Source organism: Temnothorax nylanderi, unplaced genomic scaffold (genome assembly GCF_030848795.1).
Source record: "Temnothorax nylanderi isolate EJ_2023f unplaced genomic scaffold, tnyl_v1.0 TNYL_tig0060_pilon, whole genome shotgun sequence".
Classification (NCBI taxonomy): Eukaryota; Metazoa; Arthropoda; class Insecta; order Hymenoptera; family Formicidae; genus Temnothorax; species Temnothorax nylanderi.
In genome coordinates this window covers 447,151-470,734 of record NW_027249122.1, presented here as the reverse complement: position 1 = coordinate 470,734, position 23,584 = coordinate 447,151, and the positions used below count along the sequence as shown (strand labels likewise).

The window sequence follows — 23,584 nt, the reverse complement described above, 5'->3', positions numbered from 1 at the left end:
GAGAGCGCACAGCGGGCCGGTCGCCATTTGCCGTGCTATATTGCTCGCGCGCTCGACCGCTCGCCGCTCGTCCCACGACCCACGACGGCCACGACGACGGGGCCGCTGCCGCTGCCGCCGTCATCACCGGTCAGTCGCGCCTCGCGCCGCGTCGCCTCGCCTCGCCTCGCCTCGCTTCGCTTCGCGATTCTTGTCCACGTATTCGTCCGTCGGTCCGTCGCTAGACACGCGCACCGCGCACGTCGACGAGTGTACTACGAGAAGAGTAGAAGAGACCGAGCAGCCAACGTCATCCAGTAGCAGCAGCAGCAGCAGCAGCAGCGGCGGCGGCGACGGCGGCGGCAGGATCCCGTTTCCTGCGCCTACATCACGCCTAGAGCCTCGCTCGGGTATCTCGCCCGGCTCGATTTACCTCGGGCATCGTCGTCGGCGAGCCGATTATCCGCATCCGCGCGATCGTCGCGACTTGTCCTTCGCTCTCCCTCCTTCTCATCCTTCTTTCTCTCTCCCGTCCCTCAACGCTCCGTCCGTCAACCTGAGGGAGAACCAAGCCAGCCTCGGTGAGAAGGTGATATCCCGTTTCGGTGGCGCGGAAGCCGCGTCGCCGACGGCCTCTCTCGCTCGCCAATAATTCGCTCTTCCCTCCCTCCCTCCCGCTCGCCCGCTCGCCCGCTCGCCCGCTCGCTCTTCCTCTCTCTTTCTCATCCGCCTCCCTTTCGTTGCCGCGCGCCGAAAACGATGGCGTTTCTGAGAAGTGTTCCGCGACGATGCTGCGCCGGCAAGAAGCTGGCCAAGTGCGGGGCGCCGCCGTTGGCCGTGGTCGGCCTCTTGGAGAACGCCGCGGTGGCGGCGGCGGCGACGGCGGCGACGGCAGCGGCAACGGCAGCGGTTACCAGGGCACCGCCGTCGTTGCGGCTGGTTGCACAGGTGCGTGGCTACGCGACCTCCTCCCCCTCCGCCGCCGCCACTGACGTCAAGAAGCAACGACAGCAGCAACAATCGGCGCTGCCACGGCAGATCGACCCGCTCGATTTGAAGTTTAACGACCCGGTCGCCTCGTTCAAAAGCAAGACCACCATGGAGCTGATGCGCGCCTACGTCGTCTACCAGATGTGCTCCATCGAGTACATCGTGGAGCACAACATGCAGGTGAGGGAGAACCGCTTGTCTTGCTTGTTTAGGTTTAGGTTTAAGCTTAGATCCCTCGACCCAACTCCGATCAGCTTGATTTCAGTCATTCATTTCAGTCAGGCTACGTATATCTGCCTGCCTGCCTGCCTGCCAGCCAGCCAGCCTGCCTGCCTGCGACACTTCGCATTGATATGGGTAGAATCTTTCATCTTTCTGTCGCTTGGCAAAGGAAGATTGAATCCAGGGCAGAGCGGTCACGTAACTTATCCCCTAGAGCGGAAAACGTGAAAAGTGAAAAGTTTCACGTAACAATCTCTTTCTATTGGTGTTGAATAGAAAGAGATAGTCACATGAAATTTTGCACTTTTCACGTTTTCGCTCTAGGGGAAAAGTTACGTGATCGCTGCCCAGAAAACTGTATAGATCTATGTATAGATAAACATTGTGCTAGTGATCAATGATAGTTGAAGCGATCGCCGATTAAGCTAGTCGAAACTAGTTCAAGCCGATTGTGCGAAATTGATCGGACGCAAGTTGTGATTTATGTATGTCATAAAGTACATTCTTTCTATTGAATGAAAAAAATCGAACTTACCTTTCGAAAGCCTCCCTGGGGTCTCAGGGATCCTAATGAAATTTTGGAACTACGTTTGGAACTATCATTTTTAATTCGTATTTTTTTGTTATATTTTTTTTTACAAATTCTGAGATTACTATCATAAATCTCAGAAAATTTACGATCGTTTAAAAAAAAATACATTACAATACCTTGATTTTTTCGAAACTTATGAGCAAAAAATGGTTGGGGTCCTCCAGACCCCATGTGGCCGGCTTACACGTATGCAAAAAATTAATGTGGCCTGCGAGGGTTAAAATGCACCGCAATATACGACTCAAGTTATTTTTCTTCCTTCTGTGAATGAAATGTAATGCAGAAAGGAATAGTGAAACGTTATTTCAAAGATAGTTGACTAACAAGTTGTAACTTCTTAGTTATAGCTTTTTTTCCTCTCTCTCTCTCTAATGAAGAATCTGTTCTTATTTTTAAATATAAACATTTATTTATTCTACTTCTCTCACAGAGAACGTTGAAATGCAATACGAATTTAAATGACCCTGAATCTTCGAGCCATTTATAAACGACCATTTATATTTATATAAAACGATAAATGACGTGGAAATTCTCGGATGATTTAGGAATAGCCAGAATCTTTTTCACAGTCGATTTAACTTCAAACGCGATAAGCTTTGACGATCTCGATAATTTAGCAATGTTCTCCTCGTGGAGGTTTTGACGCATCGCCGGCACGCACCTGTCGCAGATGCATCTCACATTCGGAAATATGAATTTAACTTATTAAAATCTTCAGCCAGCGATTTAATCCCGGCTTGATTTCCAAGTATCGCGATACGTGTCGTACGCGGCGCTCTAAACACGCGCGAAATAACGACGGTCTCGCTTTTACGACAATTAATCACCGTATCGCTTAATCTGACAGGACGCGCTAATTACTCGAGCTTTCTAAGCGGCGCGGAATCCCGCGCGTACGTTATGACGTAATCGTCGCGAGGTAAATAGCCGGTCGCGACGGTATGAGTTAGCACTAACCTTGGTTAACGTGCCTCACCTGATCTATATTATCACGGAATATCTCGGGAAGGACGTCGCTTTCTAGGGCAGTCTAGGGTGGTCCCTGTGATCTGAAAAGCGGGTCAGAGGTTGACGCTCGATCGGGGACGGATTTCCGATGCCGGAACAACAACCGGCGCAACAATTCCCGCAGGAGTCGCTCGTGATATCGCCCGAGGTAGAGACCCTATAATAAGAGACTGGCTATAAGACAGCCAGTTTTGATTGTTCCGCCAGTTTTGTCAAAAGTAAGAGAACGGAAAGAGAAAGAGATATAAAAGAGAGAAAGAGAAAACGATATGAATATAAATATATCCTTCTCTCTCGCACGATTTTGACAAAACTGGCTCTTATTATAGGGTCTCTAGCCCGCGAGCTGGGTCTCGGATCGCATTTCGTTTTTGCGGTAGGTCGATCGCGGTAACTTTCCAGGGGAAGGGGTCCAAGTCTCGATTACCGTCTTTCTAATCGCGTCGCTCGATCCTGCCTGGCCGGCCGATCGATAAATCTATCACGATCGCGCGATAACCGTGATCTTGAACGTAATAACTGATAACGCCCCGGACCTTGAGACCTTGGAAAAGAAGGAACGAGAGGATCCATATTTTTCTTCCTCGCGTCTCGCAGCGATCCTTCGTCCTCTTCGCCGGAACTTTTTTCCGTTAAGTCGCCCCGACAATGGTGTGGCACGACGCGACGTTATTGATTTCGCCGGACACATCGGATCGACCTAGGAATTTTGCCGCAAACCATCGCCGCCGTCGCCGCCGGGGGCAATTACATAACCGCCGCGTCCAAGGATAGACGTGTAGTACGTTCTGCCACGCGGAATCCAATCGCGATTTCCTTTAACCCGTTCAGAGAGTCGCCGATTCCGCCGATTTTTCAACCATTATGGCCACGATGCAGCAATTCCTACACATGTATGCGCTCCTAAGTAACGACTTGGCTGAATTCGAATTACTATTGACCAAATTGGTTTACTTAATGAGTACAATTAGTTGCCAACGAATTGCTTATCGGCATTCCCGTAAGATTACCAGACGAATAAAATTACTTGTTTCTCAGTTTATCGCTGAAACGACAAATATACTCTTATATCGAACGTTTTTCACTCGCAAGCTTATAAATTATGTTGCATGAGAAACATTAACGTATTTCACGCATGTTACGAAGTAAAATCGACACGCTCTTCACATTCACATAAGTATCCCGAGTAACGACAAGTATCCTTGCATTTATCTTAATTTGAGTTTGCAAATTATATGCAATTATAGATAACCATGTTGATCTTTTTTTGTATAAATGTTTCGACGTAAAAACTGGCACGAAGAGTTTTTGAAATTTGTGTATGTCCGCGAGAATTTCATAAAAACAAGGAATATCATTTAGATATTTCTTTTAATTAGTTTCGTACACACAATTGCGCACTCATCGTACGTAATTGCGAGGAAGTAATTAAGTATGTATAACTCACTTAGTTTTTCTATCGCGCTCACAAAGCAAGGTGCAAAATAATATGACAATTGTTATTAGATACTTTGTAAGAAACGTGGTCGTGCCTTTTTTCTGAATGTTCGCTTTCAGAGAAGTCGACCGCGTTATAGATTTTCCGCGTTTGCGTACGTGGTCGTTGCGGAATACATCTTGACATTCGCGAACGGTACGAAATAATACGTCTGTCTGGCTGTCGAACTTTACGTAACGTAAAATTCATTACGTCCGTCGACCGCACGCAATCGCGCGCGGTAAATCATCCAACCGGATGTAAACGTTGTGCCGCGTTGTTTGATTAACGTCTCGGTCATTCGACGTGGCATAATTCAGCATCGCGACGCTAATTGTAAAACGTGTCGTGTTTTCCCTTTACGGTCGAGAAATATTTTTCCGAACGCGACGGCGAGCTATTTCCCTTTTCTTCCTCGTCTCGATATTCCCGTATCGATCGTGCCCGTTCCAATGTCGCGATTCTCCGCCGGTTCGCCGCGAGTCGTAATAATTCTCACCGCGGACGAGCCATATATCGGGCCGAGCCCGAGCCCGAGCCCGAGCATATTCTCGATGGATTACAAGGAAGCCATAAATGCGACGTAAAATAAAAAAATGTCACGGAAAAATTGGCTAGCGATAATTGCACCGAGCCGTGACAATTAGCGCGGCTTTGATTTTATCACGACGCTCTTATCACGATAGTCGTTCGACTCGTAAATATCGCGAGAGGTAAATCTATTGTTAACTCGATAGCACGATAAAAGGTTAATATTAATAAAAATAGATTAAGAAAAGAAGAAAGATCTTTTCTTCAAACCGCGGATTGCTCGTCGCAGCGAAGCTTTCTACTTTTCTATCGAAAGCTTTTTTTCGATTTCGATAGTCAAAATCTAAATTTAGGTCGAAAGATCAGAATGGTTATAAGAAGGAATGCGTTTCTCGAGACACTCGGTTAATTCCATGAGAAACCGTAGAGAGGAATTCGCGTGCAGACCTTCGCACATCCTCGTGGATCACGAGCGAAAAGTGCACGAGAACGTTAACGGCGCGAAGTCGCGTATCGCTCGCCGACACCGATGCAACCCTGAGAACGTGACCTGACCTCAGGGGGGGGGGGGGACGTTGGCTGCCTTGTTCTCTCGAGCCAGACTCCGCTCAGACGGTGTGCCAGACCAAGCGGCACCTCCCATACATTTTCCATAAATATTACACACGATCGAGCGCGCCGGCAGCGTGAATTGGAAAATGATAATTCGTAAAAATGATTTTGAAAGTGAACAGTTTTAACAAACATATAAGATAAAGTTAAAATTTAACTGCATGGACAAACTCAATAATGTAACGTTTAGGATGATCGTGGTCAATCTCTTCGAATAAATACGAAAGCTTTCAAGCTTGTTTATTGCATCCCGCTTCTCGGTTAGTAGATCACGACCAGATCGAGAAATATATCTTTTTCTTATTTTTTTCCTCAGTATAATTACCAGTGTTATGCCCTTGCGCACATGTAATTATGTTTTCTAACAACAATAAGCGCTGCGTGGAAGATCGATCTTCGTGCGTCGCCGCGCTGAGAAATGAATCGGGTCACTTGTCGCACGCTGAAGATTTTAGAATGTATCCTTAGAATTTAGGAGAGAAATAAGAGAGATACGAGAGTTGGTATTTGGACAGTTTGATGAGATCGAATTGGCAACTAGCTGAGGCCCGATCTATCTATTCGGCCCTGATCGCACGGCTCTTGCATCTCCCGCGAATTATTACCCTTTCGCGCTGCTTTCGTTATGCAACGCTCTACGATAAATCGCTCGGCGTCACTGCGTCTGCCGCTCCCGTTTTTCGCGCATCGATTGGACTGTCTCTCGGTCGCCTCTTCTCGAACTCACTGGACGTCTTCGAGATGCACTTTTCGTGTCCTTCACTTGAACTCCCACTTGATACATCTTCCTTTGATCGCAGCTATTGTCTAACGATATTAAATTGCACGTCTCATCTCTCGCTTGACTCGCGTAAAAAATCGGAGCAGCTCCAATTCCCAAAAATGGATCGCTCCTGATACAGAGCTTTCTGACCTCTTTGCACGAGGTTGCTTGTGTTTCAAGCAAATCCAGCGAAACATACCATTCCGCCAGATTTTTATCAAAGTTGACGGATGCGCTGCTTATACATTGTATCTCAAAACTCGGCCGTTTCTGGCAGTTGGATAAACGAACTGACGGACCGACAAGTATTCCTTTCCTTCGGCCTCTCTTGGTCGGTACGTCTGTTCTAAATACAGAAACTTCTCCAGATACGCTCTTGACATACCCGGATTTCGGTCAACTCCGGCGCGCACATGTGAGTCTTCCGGCTGGTATGACGTAGGAAGTAGGAACGCGACACGAGAGTGGTCATATGTCGTGTCAATCACGCGGGCAGTCCCACACGTGTGCGCGGAAGACGAGCTGGCCGATCGGTATAACGACACGTACAAGTAATCCCAAGGCTGTCCAGTCGTCTGGCGCCTCCTTCTATGATCAAGGACGGACGAACGGATGGATTGACCTCCAACGAGTAGGCAATTCGATCCTATTCGAACCGCTCGCCTAAATGCCAGCTCCTACATCTCTCGACCCTACTGTAATGTTCCTCTCTCACTTTTTTCTTCCCCCAATTGCGATTCTAAAGATACCAGCGTTAGATCCCGCCGTCAGGCAGGGCAGAATTAATTGAAGAAAATGACATGCTCATCTCTCGAACTTAAAGAAACACTCATTTAAAGAATGAAATGAATGTATTGAAGAATTCAACTTGAAGATTAGGATTAGAGTATCATCGAGTATCATTGAGAATCAATTCAACTTGAAAATTAGGATGAATCATTGTGAGACATCAGTGAGACATCCTGCGGAACTCGGCGGAACGATTGTTTAGATTAAATTGATTGGCAAAGAATTAAAAATAGACGGCTTCATCGATGTCGATCGGCGTTTCTGAAATGAATCGCCATTATCGATATTATTTCAAGTACATCACGCGCCTCTTATCTGTCGCAGGTTTTCCCCGATTATTTACAGACGCAGAATAATGCTCGCCTATCATTCTACAGGTTGACTCGATCTTTCGATATGATCGACATCAGATGACTCGCCGAATCTGAAGTGCAAAAGAAATTAGTTCTTAGTCCGAATCATTCGGTGTCTCGCTAATATAAATCAGAAATTACGACGACTATAAGAGAATGTTATTAAAATACCGAGGAATGCACTTGACTTTCGAGGTAGTTCGCGGCCAGGAATTTTTCTAGATCGATCGTCAGCTTGAGTCGCAACCCGCGTATCGCCGCACCGCGTTCTCCAGTTGCACTATCGACGAGACGTTGATAATAGATATAGTTCGACGAACCGTGCGACTATCAAGAACTGCATTTATCACTGTCAAACCGTAATAACATACGTATGTGTCGTTCTCGATAAACATATACTTGAGGTGTAAGTGGGAAGAATGTAGGTATAGTGTTGTAATTTAATTTGGTGGTAGAATAATGTTTCTCGTTTGCATTACCTAGGCCGTACGAGTGGTGGTCTCGAATTGTCTTACTGGTCGTAGTTGTATAACATCATTTTCGAACAATGTGCGAGCTGGTCCAAGCTGGTCCAAGCTGGTTTTGGCACGCAGCAGCGACTCCGATTAATCTCGCGCAGCTACATAACGCGACGTCGCGTTGCGTCGGTGACAAAGTCGACTTTTGTAAACCTATATGTATAGATTCGCGGGAGGCCGATCAGCTGAGAGGGCTGAGACATATTCGCGATCAGCGTAATTTTACTCGCTCTTCTAAGTGGACGAAATTCAAGGAGAACACAAACATAATTACAACATCGTGCGAGGAACTCGGCACCAGACGTCGCAGCATGGGAAAATTTATCAAGCGATTTATGCAGGCACGCACTCTGTTTAGGCTTATCAATAGGTATATATAACGTTGGCAAACGTTTCGGTGAGCTCCGGGAGGCCCTCGAGTTTGGCAAACATAACAATGACTTAAGTGGCGACGTTAAGTACATATACTGTCGTCCGTGTAACATGTATCGACCTGCCTATCTGTTTGCGTAGCACTTAAGAATCCGCATTTCCAGTTTGCTTTGAATTATCACTTCGATTACGAGCTATCCTATTAATTGCAACTACTTTCACGAGTATTTATGTGTTCACGTCTAGCGAACGATTAAAACTTTTTTTTAAACCGTCGATTTTTATTCTGTAATTTATCACAAATTCCTATCACAATTGAATTGGAATGTAAACTTTATACCACGTGCCTCAATCATTATTATACATTTCGTGAAGTATACGAAAAGTTTCTCGGGGCAATGAAGCGAGAAGTCTTATGAATGACGGTAAAATTAGAACCGACTTCCAGGCGCGCCGCGTCGCTGGTTTTCGCTGCATCCCAATTTTATTTCTACGATTTCATCTGACGAAACCCGAGCGGATCGATAAGGGGAAAGGATTGTAATCAGCGACTTCTTCCTGTCGTCGCAAGATTGTTTCTATTTTAACAATCTGACTAATCATCCTTCCTTTCACGTGAGCTTGCATTACGCATTTCATTGCGGAATATACCTCTGCCGCTTATTTCTCATCAGATTCGGCTAATCTGATGAGAGATAACACACGCGTCTCGCCGATTTATATCGCGAACGTCAAGTTTATTTTTATCTGGAAATTCCTTTACTCGCGGATCAATCGCTTCCTTCGCTTGGAGAGCGATAGGTTTTTCCATAATCACACAAGTTTTTTTAGGAGCGATCGGAGCTGCAGGTTTTCGCGCTCATTCCTCTATGCAAAGATATAAATATGTAGGTGATATGTGCATATACCTATGTAGAAAGGAAAATACCGTCGCGATAGAAGGGGTTAACAGGTCCAGCAAACCATCCGGGCCGCAATTCGACACACTGATGAAATGGTACTTTGACATTTCCATACATATTACACTCAATAAAATGTAAATGACTGACGTGCCTACGATCTACGATATCGCAATTTCGCAACGCTATGAATCACAGAGTGTAAATTATGACTGATTATTGTTAGCATCGGACGTCGGTGTTGTTAGCGAGCAATTAACGTTGTAGCTTTGGCTCTCATAAATATATATTCGTATACACGACGTGTTTATATTCATCTGTGTACGCGCGCGCGTGTACCGCTTGTCTCTATACACGTGGAAATTCACATATACCCCGTCATAATTTATATTTTATCTCCTGAATACCGAATGTGTACTTTATCTACCTACGTGCAAGTAACAAAATTGTTATGATTTTATAAAATTGTGAAAGCTGCATTTTTTATTTTTAAACTCTTTAAAATGCTAGATTGAAAATTTTTATTATCTTCCTCTTATATTTTACATACTTTTCATCTTACGTATTGGACCTTTTGTACTTTATATCCTTTTTTTAAATTCGACTATGACTTTTAATGACAGGAGGGATGAAAGGATCAACGGCGTATTCCCGGGGGCGAGCATTTCGTTCGCCAGGGGATCGATATGCGGATCTTACGTAATCGTTAGGTGCAATGTAACCCACATTTTTATTGCGAGGGCGTACCTACTGCCTACAATAACGTTTTCGTCTCTCCGCGCGATTACGTAATGCTCGCTCCGAAGCTGACTCTCGAACGAAGAATTAGCTGCGATTTTATTTTTACATTTTTTTTTCTTCATCCTCGCGCATTACGTTACTGATTGTGAGCTTCGTCAACGAAATGCTGAGTATGTCTCAATGGTTGAATTTTGTACAGTTTATGAAACTGGCCAAGGCAATGCTGGGTGAAAAGCTGTTCACGAAGCTCATGAAGGCGACGTTCTACGGTCACTTCGTCGCCGGCGAAGACGAGGTGCAGATCACACCTGTCTTAGATAGGCTGCGGCAATTTGGCGTTAAACCGATCCTCGATTATTCCGTCGAGGAGGACATCTCGCAGGAAGAGGCCGAGCGGCGCGAGATCCAGTAAGTTATTTGCTTTACATATTTTCGCGATCGCGAGAATTACGCTATCGCGATTATTGCGTGATAATCCTTTTTATTTTTCGTACGGCGTCCTTGCGAGAGCAACGCGCCGTTCCGTAGCTCGAGTCCCTTCGTCAAGTGTGAAATTTAAACCTGCGTATCGCTTTACCAAACTAATATCGGATATAGCTCTCTATTTACATCCGCTTATCTTCGCTTCTGTGCGTGAAGAAGAGATTGGACTTTAATTTCCATCGGTATACGTGATTGAAGAATTGCAATCCGTTAGAGATGGAAAAAAAAATCGAGAGTAACATCTAAATAGAAAAAAATCCAATGCAGAGAGGCGCAGGTTGCGATGATAACAAGTGTCCAAACACCCGCCGAATATTCGGTATTCTTCCATTTCAGAGCCTCGGTGTCGGAGGCGGGCGACGAGAAGAGGGAGGGCCCGATGAAAAAGTTTCACGTGGAGAAGTCGTTCGCCGATCGGCGATACAAGGTGTCGTCGGCCAGGACATATTTCTACCTGAACGAAGCGTCATGCGAGCGAAACATGGACATATTTATCAGGTGTCTGGAGGCTGTGGCGAGTGAGTCACGGACTTTATTTTTGGCCTTCTGTAGCACTTTAAAATCCTTCCTAATCCTCGAGATCGGCATCTTTGACGGCGCGACATTGAGCTATACAGGATGTCTATCACAGTCCGGCTTAGAACTGATTTTTCGCTTAAGCTTCTTGAAGTTAAATAATAAAAATATTTTTGCCGACATGTAAATTAGAAGTCCATATTTGTTTTTTTTTTATCGTTTCGATCTATCTCGTCAATTAACGTAAATAGACAACGAAGATTAAATTCGTGTAAAGCGCCACAGACCGATCTCTTCCGCATTATCCAGGCTTTTTTTTTTAGTACCCCTTGACCTTCTTCGGATATTCGAACGATGTAGGTGGCCGAACGGGTCACGTATCGCCATCCATGGAAATCAATACTCCGATTTACTATCTGTTAAGATTACTGCATTGTTATATAACTTGATCTTCACGTGATTACTATTACACGAGCGCGATTATCGATTCGCTGATTACGTGGAGATTAATATTCGCTGCGTGATACTAATTCGAGCGCTGCTCGTAAATGGACAATCAAATGTGTGCGAAGAGATATGAAATAAATGAATTGACTGAACGAGTTGGGCAATTAAAATAAAATCATAAAATGAAAGCTTAAAGTTACGTTTAATCGAATTTAATGAAACTGTGTAACATGGCGGAGAGGTTGCTTTCCGGGGGAGGGGTAATAGCGTAATTACGGGGGCGCGACTCGAACGTCACGAAGTCGCGTGCAACATCGATCGCCGCCTTCAACGAATTTTCGGTTCTCGTTGACGCGAGAGCACACGCCTTTTTCTGATGACGTGTACTACGTTGAGTAGTATATACAAAATATGCCAGTGCGAGAAAGAAGGAGAAACAGCGCGTGCTCTCACCGTCGCCGATGACGACGATGGAATGGATCTTTCGAAATTCCACGAGTCAGGCACACAGGCCAGTCGTAACTCGGCTATAAATATCGGTACGTGAGCGGATCACCGTTTGCGCTTTTCGCCCAAAATTATGTGACGTAACGTGTCGGAGACATTTAACGGACATAAAGCTGTCACCAGTTGATTAATGTCTAAGAAATAGAGAGGAAAATAAAAAAATCGACATATACTCCAGATAAAGAATATTGCTTCGTAAACTTACTAACTTTTACAGAGGATGAAGTTAAGACTCTACAGCTGAAATATCCCCCCTCCCAGAATATTACCACTCATGCCCAAGCCGATCCTTATCCTGGTAAGAAGACACTACTTCCCTTCTTTCCCCTGGAATCTTCTCCATATACACATCTTTTCTATCATCTTGAAATATCAAGCGCTTTTGTGCGCGCTCTTTCTTTTACGAAAAAATAATCGATTCAATTAATGCTATAACATGACGTAACACGAAATATATCCTTGCAGGCGCTTCGATGGGAATGGGCATCACAGCCGTTAAATTAACGGCGCTTGGTCGGCCGCAGCTTCTGGTTAGTAACTTTATTTCTACTGCTGACTTTAATTGTCCATCTGTAAACTTATGATTGTAATGAAATAATTTTTGTTTCAGCTGCAATTGTCAGAGGTAATTATGCGCGCACGGCAGTATACGTCCGACGTTATCGGCGGCGAGGGTGCCGTTCTGACACATCACGCGAAGCCTGATGATTTTAGGAAAAAGTTCGAGGAGGCACACATCAAAGACGAGGAATCGGTGCAAAAGTTCCTTCAAAAAATTCAGTCGGATAAGGAAGGGTACGAGATTCAAAATCAAGAATAGAAGCGACCTTTTAATACAGAACGATATTGTAAGCACAATGGATATTTTTGTCCACACAGTGTGATTCATCTTTTTCCGTGGAGCGGTATTCTAGACGAAAATTACGAACTGAGCGAAACGTTCCAAGTACCTGATATTAAGACGGGCAAGATGGTCAGGCTGATGTCGCAACTCACGTCCAAGGAAGAGGAAATGTTTAGGAACATGATCAGGCGTCTAAACACTATCGTCACGGTATGCGTTAAGCAATGAAATTTTTTTGTTAATTTTGAAGTTTATTTATAATGAACTTCAAATTATAATAAGACTATTTATAATTTTTTTTTTGTTTACAGGTGGCTGACAATTTGGATGTTCGTATCATGATAGATGCAGAGCAGACGTACTTCCAACCGGCCATTTCTCGCCTGACGCTGGAGATGATGCGCAAGTACAATACAAAAAAGGTAACTTCCTAACGTTCTCAGGGGATCGCGACGTTATCACTTAGCTACTTTTCAGTGAATGATATTCTCACTGCCAAATGTCGGTCTACTTCTCAGGCTGTGGTATTCAACACTTACCAGACGTATCTACAAGAGGCATATAACGAGGTGAAAACGGATCTCGAACAGGCGGAACGCCAAAATTTTTATTTTGGTGCTAAACTCGTTCGCGGCGCGTACATTGAGCAGGTTTGTAAACATTTCTCGTATTCTTTGAATTAATTTCGCTGAAAGGCGCGAAATACCGAAGAGTTCTTATCCAGGAAAGGGCAAGAGCGGCAGCTATGGGTTATCCAGATCCCACGAATCCAACGTTTGAGGCGACGACCGAGTCCTATCATAAGACGCTCATGGAGTGCCTGAGGCGGATGAAACAGTACAAGGATAAGGGAGAAGATCCCAAGAAAATAGGAATTATGGTTGCCTCGCACAATGAAGACACCGTGCGTTTCGCGATCGAGAAGTAAGTTTCGCCGCGATTCAGTTCTATCTTTATTCTTGCTGCGAGAGAATATCAGCGTGTATCTATATATACAAAATATCTTTTCGCGTTTTTTTAGAATGAAAGAAATCGGAATTTCGCCGGAGGATAAAGTCATATGTTTTGGTCAGTTATTAGGAATGTGCGACTACATAACATTTCCATTGGGTATGCAATAATTGTTTAAGCTTAAATGTTTTTCTTACGATGAGGTAAAGTATACACATGCATTGAACAAAATTTCCAGGTCAAGCCGGTTACTCCGCGTACAAGTACATCCCATACGGACCGGTTAAGGAGGTGTTGCCGTACTTGTCGCGGCGCGCACAAGAGAATCGGGGCATACTGACGAAGATCAGAAAGGAGAAACGCCTATTATTGAATGAAATCACGAGACGTATAGTGCGCGGAAAGATCTTTTACAAACCCAAGGGCAATTACACTCCGGTTTGAGCAGTCAATTTAGTTGCACACAGACAGAATTTTAAGTATCAAATTTAAGTAGTGATTGTAAATTATCGAGAACTCTCCTGAAAGTACTTGATGCGGGCACTTCGGATTGAAGTAACTTGACAGACCTGTTACTGTGGTACTCGGAAGAAAGAGAGAGAGAGAGAGAGAGAGAGAGAGAGAGAGAGCGCGTCGTGCGCGCTGCGCGCAGGAGTGTGTACGTGAGACTTAAGGGTATACGCAGTGTTATCTATTACGTAAAAATCGCCTTAGTGTTGTATTGTCGAATGTACCGATGCTCAAAGCTGCTGAGTAAAGCTACAGTATGTATTCGTTGCTCGTTTCGTTCGTCGTTATTAAAGAAGATGCTAGTGATTGTGCTATAATTTAGTTTCACTCACGAGAACGTGTTTTCACAAAGATCGAGCAAAGAAAGTTTAAAACCAATCAACTCTTTTCATTGTTAGTGCGTAAAATTATCAATGGTTTTTTAACGATATTTTCGTTTACTGTGCACAGTATTAAGGGTCGACCGGATCGATCAACGGCTTTTTTGCTATAAACGCAACGACGATGACGATTGGGTAATCTTACATCGGTGTTTTTAGCACATTTGCGTTCTTTTCAAGTTTTACAAGTTTCTTTAAGAATCTCGTCGAATATTTTCCATGTGTACATAATACACACGCGCATCAATTATTTATGATTCGTGTTCACCTAAATGTCTTATCGTCCATAGTATCGGTAACATTAAAAAGGAAGGGAGGGGGAGAATAGGAAGAAACAAAGGACATTGCGCATAAATCAAGATGTAATTGTACGATTTGCTACCATCTCAACGATTATCGCTCACGGTGAACGTAGAACTGTTTAGAGCATTCGCGATGCATATAGTTACCAAGAAGGAATGGATAGTAACTGCATCGCGTGCGCTTCCATTAAGCGTAAAACGTCGCTGATGAGCGCTTTAATATGTGGAGAAATGACCATGTTTGGATAAATGAGAAGAGACCAATAACACGCGTATTACGAAAAGATAGTTTTTAGAAGTGCGATGAGATAACAGGGTGAAAGTATAATAAAATTCAGGGGTATCTTAGCGAGAGACGTCCTTTAGCACGAAGCAGGAAAGAGGAAGAGAGAAAGGGAGACAGAGTCGTTCTTCGTAGTGCACGCGTCTCGAGTCACGTGAATACAAAAGTGATTTTGGGCTGGCTAACGAAAGTCGGAGAGATCTGCGAGAAACGCGATATTTCTTTTGTGATACGTTAATAGCCGTAGTTAAGCCACACAATACACGAGATATTAGTCCCACTTCGCTTCAGCCTAAAATTGCTTCTCGAGTTACAAGATAATTCGTAAGAAAAGCGTACGGCGCCGTTGGAGGACACCGCAAATATTGTTGGTAATAAAAAAAAAAGGGATGTGCATTCCGTGCACTCATCCTCATTGTTTCTTTCCAAGGAAGAAGACAAAGGACTGTTTTAAAAACAATAAATTCATGCCGTGATTCGAATAAGAGTTTTAAGTATTAACGAATCCTTTTCTCATCCGTCGTGAGAAAAATTACATCTCGAAGGAAGAAATTTATCGGAGATTAGGCGATGATCTGATTAATGAAAGAGAGAATTGCGTCCAGCCTGATGCGTTTCGTATAATTTAGCGTTACTCGTCGATATCGATGCGGGACCGTAATTCGCGACTTCGAAAATCACGATCATGCAATCAACGATCAGCAAGTTACGATATAATTTAGCCTGTAAGATTGTACAAGCGTTTCCGAGGAGGTTGCGTAGCGCATTCTGATATTCTTAGGCCAGTATTTCCTTTATACTCGCGATAGACGACTCAATAATGTACTTCTCCAATCGGTACTATTACTATCCTTATTTTCTTTTTTTTTTAGCTCGCAGATTGTCGTCAGACTATACTAAATCATTTCGTTTCTCTGGACGCTCTATACGCGAGTGCAGTCATTTGTGATCTCCTCTCTTTTTGCTGTATACATTATGCGAGAGCGTTTACGTTCAGAATATGTGTGTATGTAGCCTACATTTATACACGACTGTAATAATCCAAACGAGATACGTTTGCGTAGGGTATTTACTCGCTTCGTAGAGACGCACTGCGTGCGCGACATTGATCGATTCGCGAGAGGAAAGAAAAGGAAGGAAGAATTATATCGAGTCTAGAGCGAGTCTAAAAATTTCGCTGTGAATTATGTGTGTAAATGCTGGAAGAAAGAGAAAAGGAAAATGAGAAACATGATCGATGAAGAAATAAATAAAGGGGCATTGTTACAAGTTACACGGGCTAATAGCTAAAATCTAAAATGTTTCCATGTGTCTATGTGGTATACTGGATGTCCGTGGATGCGTGCGTGCGTGCGTGTATCTATGCGTGTATGTATGTGTGTATATTTCTAAACGTTATACATTGACAAATTCGATTGAGATTCAAGGCTTTCTTCAAAGCCGGCTAACTCGTGCCCTGTCACGCTCTCGCGAGAACGCGAGCTTCTACTCGCGGTCCCGTTAAGACGTAAAATGCTGACAATAACTTAGATAGATAATGTTGATGTATATATACATATATGTATATATATATATACATATACAGACGTAATAGGTGTATGAGTTCTGTCACTTGCATTTATGTCACTCATTGGAAGTTAGAAGAGAGTGGAGCGTGAGACCGATGATGCGTCCCGAGGATATGAAGGTGTTTATCAAAAACCGATGAAGAACCGTCGCGAAGCTTCCGAGTGCTAATTCGAGTGCTCGGCGTTTTACTGCCAAAGCGTTCGAGTGACAACGAGATATTAATCCATTGCTATCCTTTTTAGTCGAATTTCCCAGTAGTTTTGCGTTCTAAGAGTTGTGGAGGTGATTTCGCCGATCTTCTCTTCTACTTCTTATTCTCTAAAGATCGTTCTCTCTCTTTTTACGTGCAATTCTGTCTTTTTGTTCAATCGACGCTCGACAGTTGGCTGGTTTACAGTCCTAACGAGCTCTTAGAAATTCATATATCGTCAAGTCGACGTTCGTTAACGAGGAAGAGAAGGTCGGCGAGATCTGCCATGAGTCTCGTGGCGATTAGCGCTTTTAGTGTATTAGTTTACGAAGTACAAAAACGAATGGACAACCAACGATCTCTATGATGAAAGTAATTCCAAGAATTAAATATAGGAGAGCGGAGGGAAGATAAAGAGAGAAATGCGTGCGATTTCGGAAGGGATTTCGAAGCGTGTTCGCTTTTTCTTGGGGGACGTAGGCGGGCGGGTGATCTCGGGAATGGCGATTTTGCGCGTCGAAAGTGAATTAAAGCATCGATCGATATAAAATAAGATAATATTTATTATTTCATGAAATACAGATAATATATGCCTTTCCCCAATGCCACTGACGATATACATTCCTTGCTCCGCGCCTCGCTAGGACACCGAACGTTCTTCTCGCTTCCTGTTTTTCCCGCCCCCTTCAAACTCCCCCTTTTTTTTCTCACCCCGCGGACAATCCTTCCTCGGCGAACCGGAAGTAAGCAAGTTTTATTGCTGAGTAAAAAGTATGGATTTGTCCGCAAGCGTTTTTGCGTCCTAGCGATTTTTTTTCTCTCCTTTCACACCTCGGAACCGCGCGTTCTTTCTATCTCTTTTTATCCAGTCGTCGTCCTGCGATCCTTACTCTCGATCAAGCGTAATACGATTAACTCGAACATCGGAAAACATGTACGAGGCGCATAAAAAACTTTACCGTAAAATGGGATAGGTTCGTACCGACGGAAGCAGGGCCCCGGAAATAAACAGTGATGAAGTAATATTTCACTCCTGATTCGCAAAAATATTGTTAATTTAAACAATTTATATGTCCTCGGCTTGAAATTATTGTTTACATAAATTTCGGATGATAAAAGTGCGACGGGAATCATGAGACGAAAAAAACTTGGAGACTTATAGATTATTTCTTTCACACTAAGGGATCTTGAAATTGTTCTCTTTTCACGGTGACGCAAAAAGTTATCCTCGTCAACGCACCTTTCACTTCATTCGCCGCGATACTCCGTGATACGTTCGTCGTACAAACAATACGCTACGTCCCCGTCGTGGGGAGGCAGATGAAAACCAGGCTCCGTTTCCGCCGGATGATGTATGTCAGTGATATGTTACTCCCCCCCCCTTCCCCCAATTGTTCTAATTTAACATTCGACTCGCCTACACTTGTAACATTAAACGAGATAACACTTATTAATCTCCCTTAAACTTTACGATTACAATTTCGCATTACTTAGCTCCTAGGATCCGTAACAAAAACGTCAACTGACGGTCTGCGAACCGGGAGACGATTGCCACTAACGCAATCCGGAAGGATGTCCTAAACGTCTAAATGCCTCGTAAACGGGCGATCGTATTTCCGCGACTCGCGCGAATGGCCGCACCACCCCCTTTCTCATCTACAGAATATTAGCGGAAGTCGCCTTTGTTAGTCTGATTCGGGAGGATATCCCCCTCGTCGCCCGCGATTCTCATCGACGAAAATTATCGTCATAAAAAATCTTACTCGAGTTTATCGTGATGTTTAAATTGTTAAAGGCGCTTACAGTTATCGCTAGACTCGGCCCTAGGCGTCGATTTGTCTTCAATCTTGTCGCCGATCGCGGGCTCAGCTCCGACGCTCGCATAATTTCGAGGGTGATCAGTGTACAAAAGGATAGGGAGTCGTTTCACTCAAAAAATCGATGAGCCCGTAAGACTCGCACACGAGCATCTACGATAGATAGGGAGGTTTGTGTACGTGTGGGTACGTGTATATATATATATATATATATATATATATTAATTTTTATATCGGGAGTCCCACGCGGGACGACTATACCTTGTAGCTTGGCTTGAAAGACATCAGGTACATCTCGACGTTTCGTTACGTCAAACGGTGATTCGCTCGAGTGATACAAAACGGTACGCTCGATATTAGAATACGATATATGTAGATATTACGTACACGTGTGTACGTGTATGCGCGTGTCGTTTCCCCGCTATTCAGTCGTGTGCATCGATCGCACCGTAGCGAGAAAGCGTATTTGTGTACATATACATATGATACATTATACATATATGTACATACACATGTAGTGTCTGTATACACAGCCGTTCCATCCAGCGTTGGAAGAGCGATCCTCGCATTAATCGCAGCTCGAACGCGCCTGGAGAGAGAGAGCTTTAAAGCGCCCATCGATCGTCCCCGTCCTCGCTCCAAATTCGCACGAGAGCGAGAGAGACGGAGAGACACGGAGCACAGAACTCTCTCCCGAGAGCCGAGTGCTAAATAGGACACTGCAATAACTCGCAATGCTCCGCGCTCACACGAGATACGCTGGATACTGCGTCGAGCGGTGCACGCTGGATTACCCGCTCCCGCGACTAACTCGAATCCTTAGTCGCAAGTTCGAGAGAGGAGTCTCTCTCTCTCTCTCTCTCTTTCTCTCCTTCATCTTTTTCTTCTCGTGTGTCAAGGCTGTAAAAAGAGTACACGATTTCGTTCTTTGAGTTTTATAGAGCTCCGCTTTTGAGACGGAGAGAGAAAGAGAGATGTAATCCGTTATCCATAAGCGCATCGCATTGGAACGTTGCACTCGCAGCTACCATACACTCGGGGCATGGTAGCACACTCTCGTTTCGTCTATCGAATGACACGAGGACGCTTAGGGAGCAGCGCGTTCGCGAAAGGACGCCTTCCTCACGAGAGCGTGAAGATCGAGGAACGGTCCTTTGAACCGTCCGCGGTCTCGATGGCGCTCCTGCGACGTTCAGGAGGTTCCGCGATCAGCAGCACCGGGTTCTGCGGCGGAATAATATTTTCGTCATCGTCGGGCAGGCCGTAATCGGTGCGGCAGGCGAACGCGACGCTGTTCGCCCTACGTCGCGTCTTGACCTTTAACGTCGCGCCGCTGGTCTGCGTCTGATGCTGATGCTGCTGCTGGTGTTGCTGATGATGCTGCTGCTGTTGCGGTTGCTGTTGCTGCTGCTGCGACTCCTGCGTCGTCAGGCCGCTGCTCCTGCGGCTACCGCGTCTCGGTATCCCGGTCCACGATTTCGTCGTGGTGCCGGATGGAACGGCTCGTTCTCAGTCCCCCCGGTGTCTAATCTCAGTCGTCGTCGCCGTCTCGACGCTGGTGGACCCGCGCTCACTCGCGGTCGAGTCGCCTGGTCATAAGGGCGCCAACGTCTTGCCACGGCGGGCGATACGACTCTCCAGCCACAAGTACGGCACGACCGCCAGCACCAGGGTCACGGCGAGGCCCAACACGCGATAACGGGTGCACACCGCGCCGTGCAAGCTGAGCGCGAAGGTCAAGCCGAGCCAACGCCAGAAGAGCGATGTCGCCAGCGGCCCTTGCCACGCGTTTGGATACAGGCCGATCACCAACGCTGAAAAAGTCAAAGATTTAAAAGTCTCTCCTTTGGTTCTCCCCTTCCCCCCCCCCCCGCCCTTCGCATTATCTTGAAAGAATTGCCGTTTTTACGCAAGAAATGTCTTATTCCTTCGCTACTCGTTCCATCAAGATACATTTTTAAGAGAACGATACATTAAGATATGCTATTTTTGGTACTGTCTCTCTTCACGCTTTTTCTTCTCGCGGATACAAAGACGATATCTCGCCTTTGTATCTTTTGTCCCGTTTTGCTTGTTTGTTGCTCTAGAGTCTAGCACGATTTCGCAATCGCGGTGTGTGCGCAATTGGCGAAAGGCGCCCGGGCGCCCGCGTTCTGACGAAACGCAGACGCGCGCCGACAAAGCGAAGATCGCTTCTGAAACTTTAGTTCGGTTTAATCGCAACGTTCGTAGTTTCCGCGAACCATCGACTGTGACTTGCAAGCTGTCCTCGCTCAAAACCGCTTTATTGCCGCCTGATGTCCGCGTGACACAGAAATTAAACAGATACGTACTGTATATCAGAGTCTCCCAGATGGAGTTACAAACTCCCCAGGCGGCTGATATGACGTGGAAGAGAGCCGGATCGTCTCCCGTCGGTCTCCAGGTTACCAGAACGAGCAGAAGACAGGCGTGGAAAGCGAAACCCACGACTAGAATGGAAAACGGAGTCTGTTCTATCTCTGATTCGCGATTAACACATTCGAATTAACATAGTCGGACCAGAATTATCTTCATGTATGTCTACATTTAATTGTAAATTGGCTTGATTTTTATTTTTTTACTTCTTGCTGTATGAAATTGTTACACTTGTCTGACTCATCTATCTGTCTGACATCTTGATTTGTCTTTGATTCTGCATTCTAAAGTATCACTCGTTATTTCATATATCTATATATTTGGGCCCGACTGTGTGTTAGTTATTGAATTTGATGCGTTCGAAATCACTTACCCACGACAAAGTACCTTTTAATGTGCCTCAGCAACATCGAGAGCGTCGCGGCGGCCAGAGCTTGTAACAGAGCCAAGCTCAGAAAGCTTAAGGTCACCGTACCGACGCCGCCTAAAGCGCACACCACGTATGCCTGTACAAAACATGATCTTTATAGCCATTTGATTCTAAGAAAATACGCAGCGCTATTATTCGTCGGTCCGATATAAGAAAATTTTAAGTCAGTGTTTACGAAATATTTTTTCAAACGATATATCGGCGAAATTATGCAAGATTTTGTTGATGTCTCGAAGAAAGAAAATAAAGAGTATCTTTTGACCTCCGAATATAATATATAAAATTACTTCATAATTGATCATTTCCTTGAATTAGATTAAATTAAATCTCGAAACGATTAATTATGATATTTATCATAAACATTATTAAATAAAATAAATGCGAATTTTTTAATCGATTTGTCTCATTTACCTCCATAAAATCAGCGTAAATGAAGCCCTGTTCCAAACCGATGAAGAGCGTGAGCGGCGCCGCGAGCTGAAGCTTCGGGTCTTGAAACGCAGATTTCACGGATTTGAGGATGTCCTTTACGCTGGCGCGATCGTGGTTGGCCTGAGGTTCCTGCACCCTGGAGTCGAGAAACGCGCAGGATATGCCTAGACCGAGCACCGCCAAGCCGAGCCAAATGCTGACGAGGACCCTCGACGTGCCCGGCGTGATCGTCGGCACGTAGAGTGATTCGTTGTAAAAATACATGTCCTCCGAACAGTATTCGGCTCCGCAAACGTCGTTGTTCATTACACTAGAGTCACTAGACGGTGTCAGGTCCGTTAGCCTGACGAGGATCGCGGCGATGAGGCAACCTGGGACCATAGAGAAACGATTAAAGAACTGAATATATATCAATTAGAATCAAAAGCCATGCGATCCAAGCCTAGGTCTTTGACGGCCTTTATATTAATTTCTGTATACATATACATCTATATGTTGTATATATTCTATATATTCTATATATTTTAATTGATTGTATATCGTTACGATCCTATTTCTCTTATTATTGAATATATATGTATTAAAAATAAGACATAATTACGTAAAAGTAATTAAGTATATCAGTATGTACATTAATTATTACATGTATAAATATAGGGAGAATTAGAAATCAAATATTTGAGTACACACAAGTAGTCGAGTTACAATATACACTAATCAAGTAGAGATACTTGAAATAGAAATCATTACGGAGGTAACTTTGAATTTTTGAAAATTATATACAATGTCAAATAAGATCGAGAAAAATAATAGCTGCAATGTACCGATTGCGAGACCGATATCCTCGGCCAGCTTGATTCCCCGGTTGAGCCTTCTCAGCAGGCATTCGCGCCGCGTCTCGTCGGGGTCCTCTGGACTGTCGACGCAGACCAGCGCCAGGCTGGTCGCGGACACGTTGATGTGCGATGTCCTCGCCAGGAAACTCGGACTGGCGCAACAACCTAACATCACGTAGCTGGGCACGAGTATGTACCTGGCGATATGGAAGAAAACGCCGCGTGTATAGGTATATGTATTTTTTAAGATATTCGCTATCGTCCGTTAGCATCCAAAGCTTGTGCTTTCGATACGTTTCATCTCTCTCATCAAACTGGGGTATCAACCAGATGATCAGTGCGATGAATGCGATCGTTCATAAATTAAAAACTAAGAATTCGAAACGTAGCGGCTATCGTACCATTTGGGATACATATGCACGCCGACGAAGATAGCAGTGACCACGTGGCTCGCGGTGATCGTGAGATTCGTGCCGAGCCGTTGCACGACGATGGGCGCGAAGCAGCTGGTGGCGGCTGCCATCATATAGAGATAGGCGAGGAGGACCGGGCCCATACGGGGCTCGAACGCGCCCAAGCCCGCCTGCAGCGGAAAAATGGGCAGGGTGGCGGCCGAGCAGCTCGCGTGGCCGAGCAGAAGGGCCGCGATGTGACGCAGCACGACCCTGCGTGGCGGCCTGGGTCCAGACGGGGCCGCGCGGACCGCCGCGATCAGCCGGCGCACCGACGACGCGCCCGCCGACGAGTTCATGGAGTCGCGACGCCTCCACGACAGCGCCGAGGTGCGCGTCGACCGGCAAGAGATCGGCGAATACGCCGCCATGTGCTGCAAAAGTGAAAAAAT

General features: G+C 45.0%; 2 protein-coding genes across 3 annotated transcripts in view; one reads left to right on the top strand and one right to left on the bottom strand.

Annotated features, from left to right (window-relative positions):
* Positions 1-738: 738 nt before the first annotated feature.
* Positions 739-16,342, top strand: Slga (proline dehydrogenase slgA). The gene is made up of 11 exons (XM_071707666.1): positions 739-1,149; positions 10,046-10,254; positions 10,666-10,847; positions 12,265-12,329; positions 12,410-12,594; positions 12,679-12,853; positions 12,955-13,065; positions 13,162-13,293; positions 13,368-13,567; positions 13,665-13,753; positions 13,833-16,342. Exons 1-11 carry the CDS (start codon positions 739-741, stop codon positions 14,036-14,038), a joined length of 1,965 nt encoding a protein of 654 aa, XP_071563767.1. The 3' UTR covers positions 14,039-16,342.
* A 1,031-nt stretch (positions 16,343-17,373) lies between these two features.
* LOC139773296 (UNC93-like protein) overlaps positions 17,374-23,584 on the bottom strand; it is a 47,333-nt gene continuing 41,122 nt past the window's right edge. For both annotated transcript variants that reach the window (XM_071707659.1, XM_071707658.1), the window contains exons 3-8: positions 23,142-23,566; positions 22,729-22,937; positions 21,884-22,275; positions 21,416-21,548; positions 20,979-21,116; positions 17,374-20,459 (exon numbers count right to left, since the gene is read on the bottom strand). In XM_071707659.1, coding sequence (XP_071563760.1) covers positions 20,239-20,459; positions 20,979-21,116; positions 21,416-21,548; positions 21,884-22,275; positions 22,729-22,937; positions 23,142-23,566 — 1,518 coding nt within the window. In that variant the 3' untranslated portion in view covers positions 17,374-20,238. The remainder of the gene's footprint in view (positions 20,460-20,978; positions 21,117-21,415; positions 21,549-21,883; positions 22,276-22,728; positions 22,938-23,141; positions 23,567-23,584) is intronic.

Bases quoted from the DNA above. Each gene is read 5' to 3' on its own strand.
- Slga (XM_071707666.1), top strand. From the start codon at position 739: ATGGCGTTTCTGAGAAGTGTTCCGCGACGATGCTGCGCCGGCAAGAAG. The intron at 13,066-13,161 runs GTAACTTCCTAA...TCTACTTCTCAG, and splicing joins GCAAGTACAATACAAAAAAG to GCTGTGGTATTCAACACTTA. The intron at 13,568-13,664 runs GTAAGTTTCGCC...GCGTTTTTTTAG, and splicing joins GTGCGTTTCGCGATCGAGAA to AATGAAAGAAATCGGAATTT.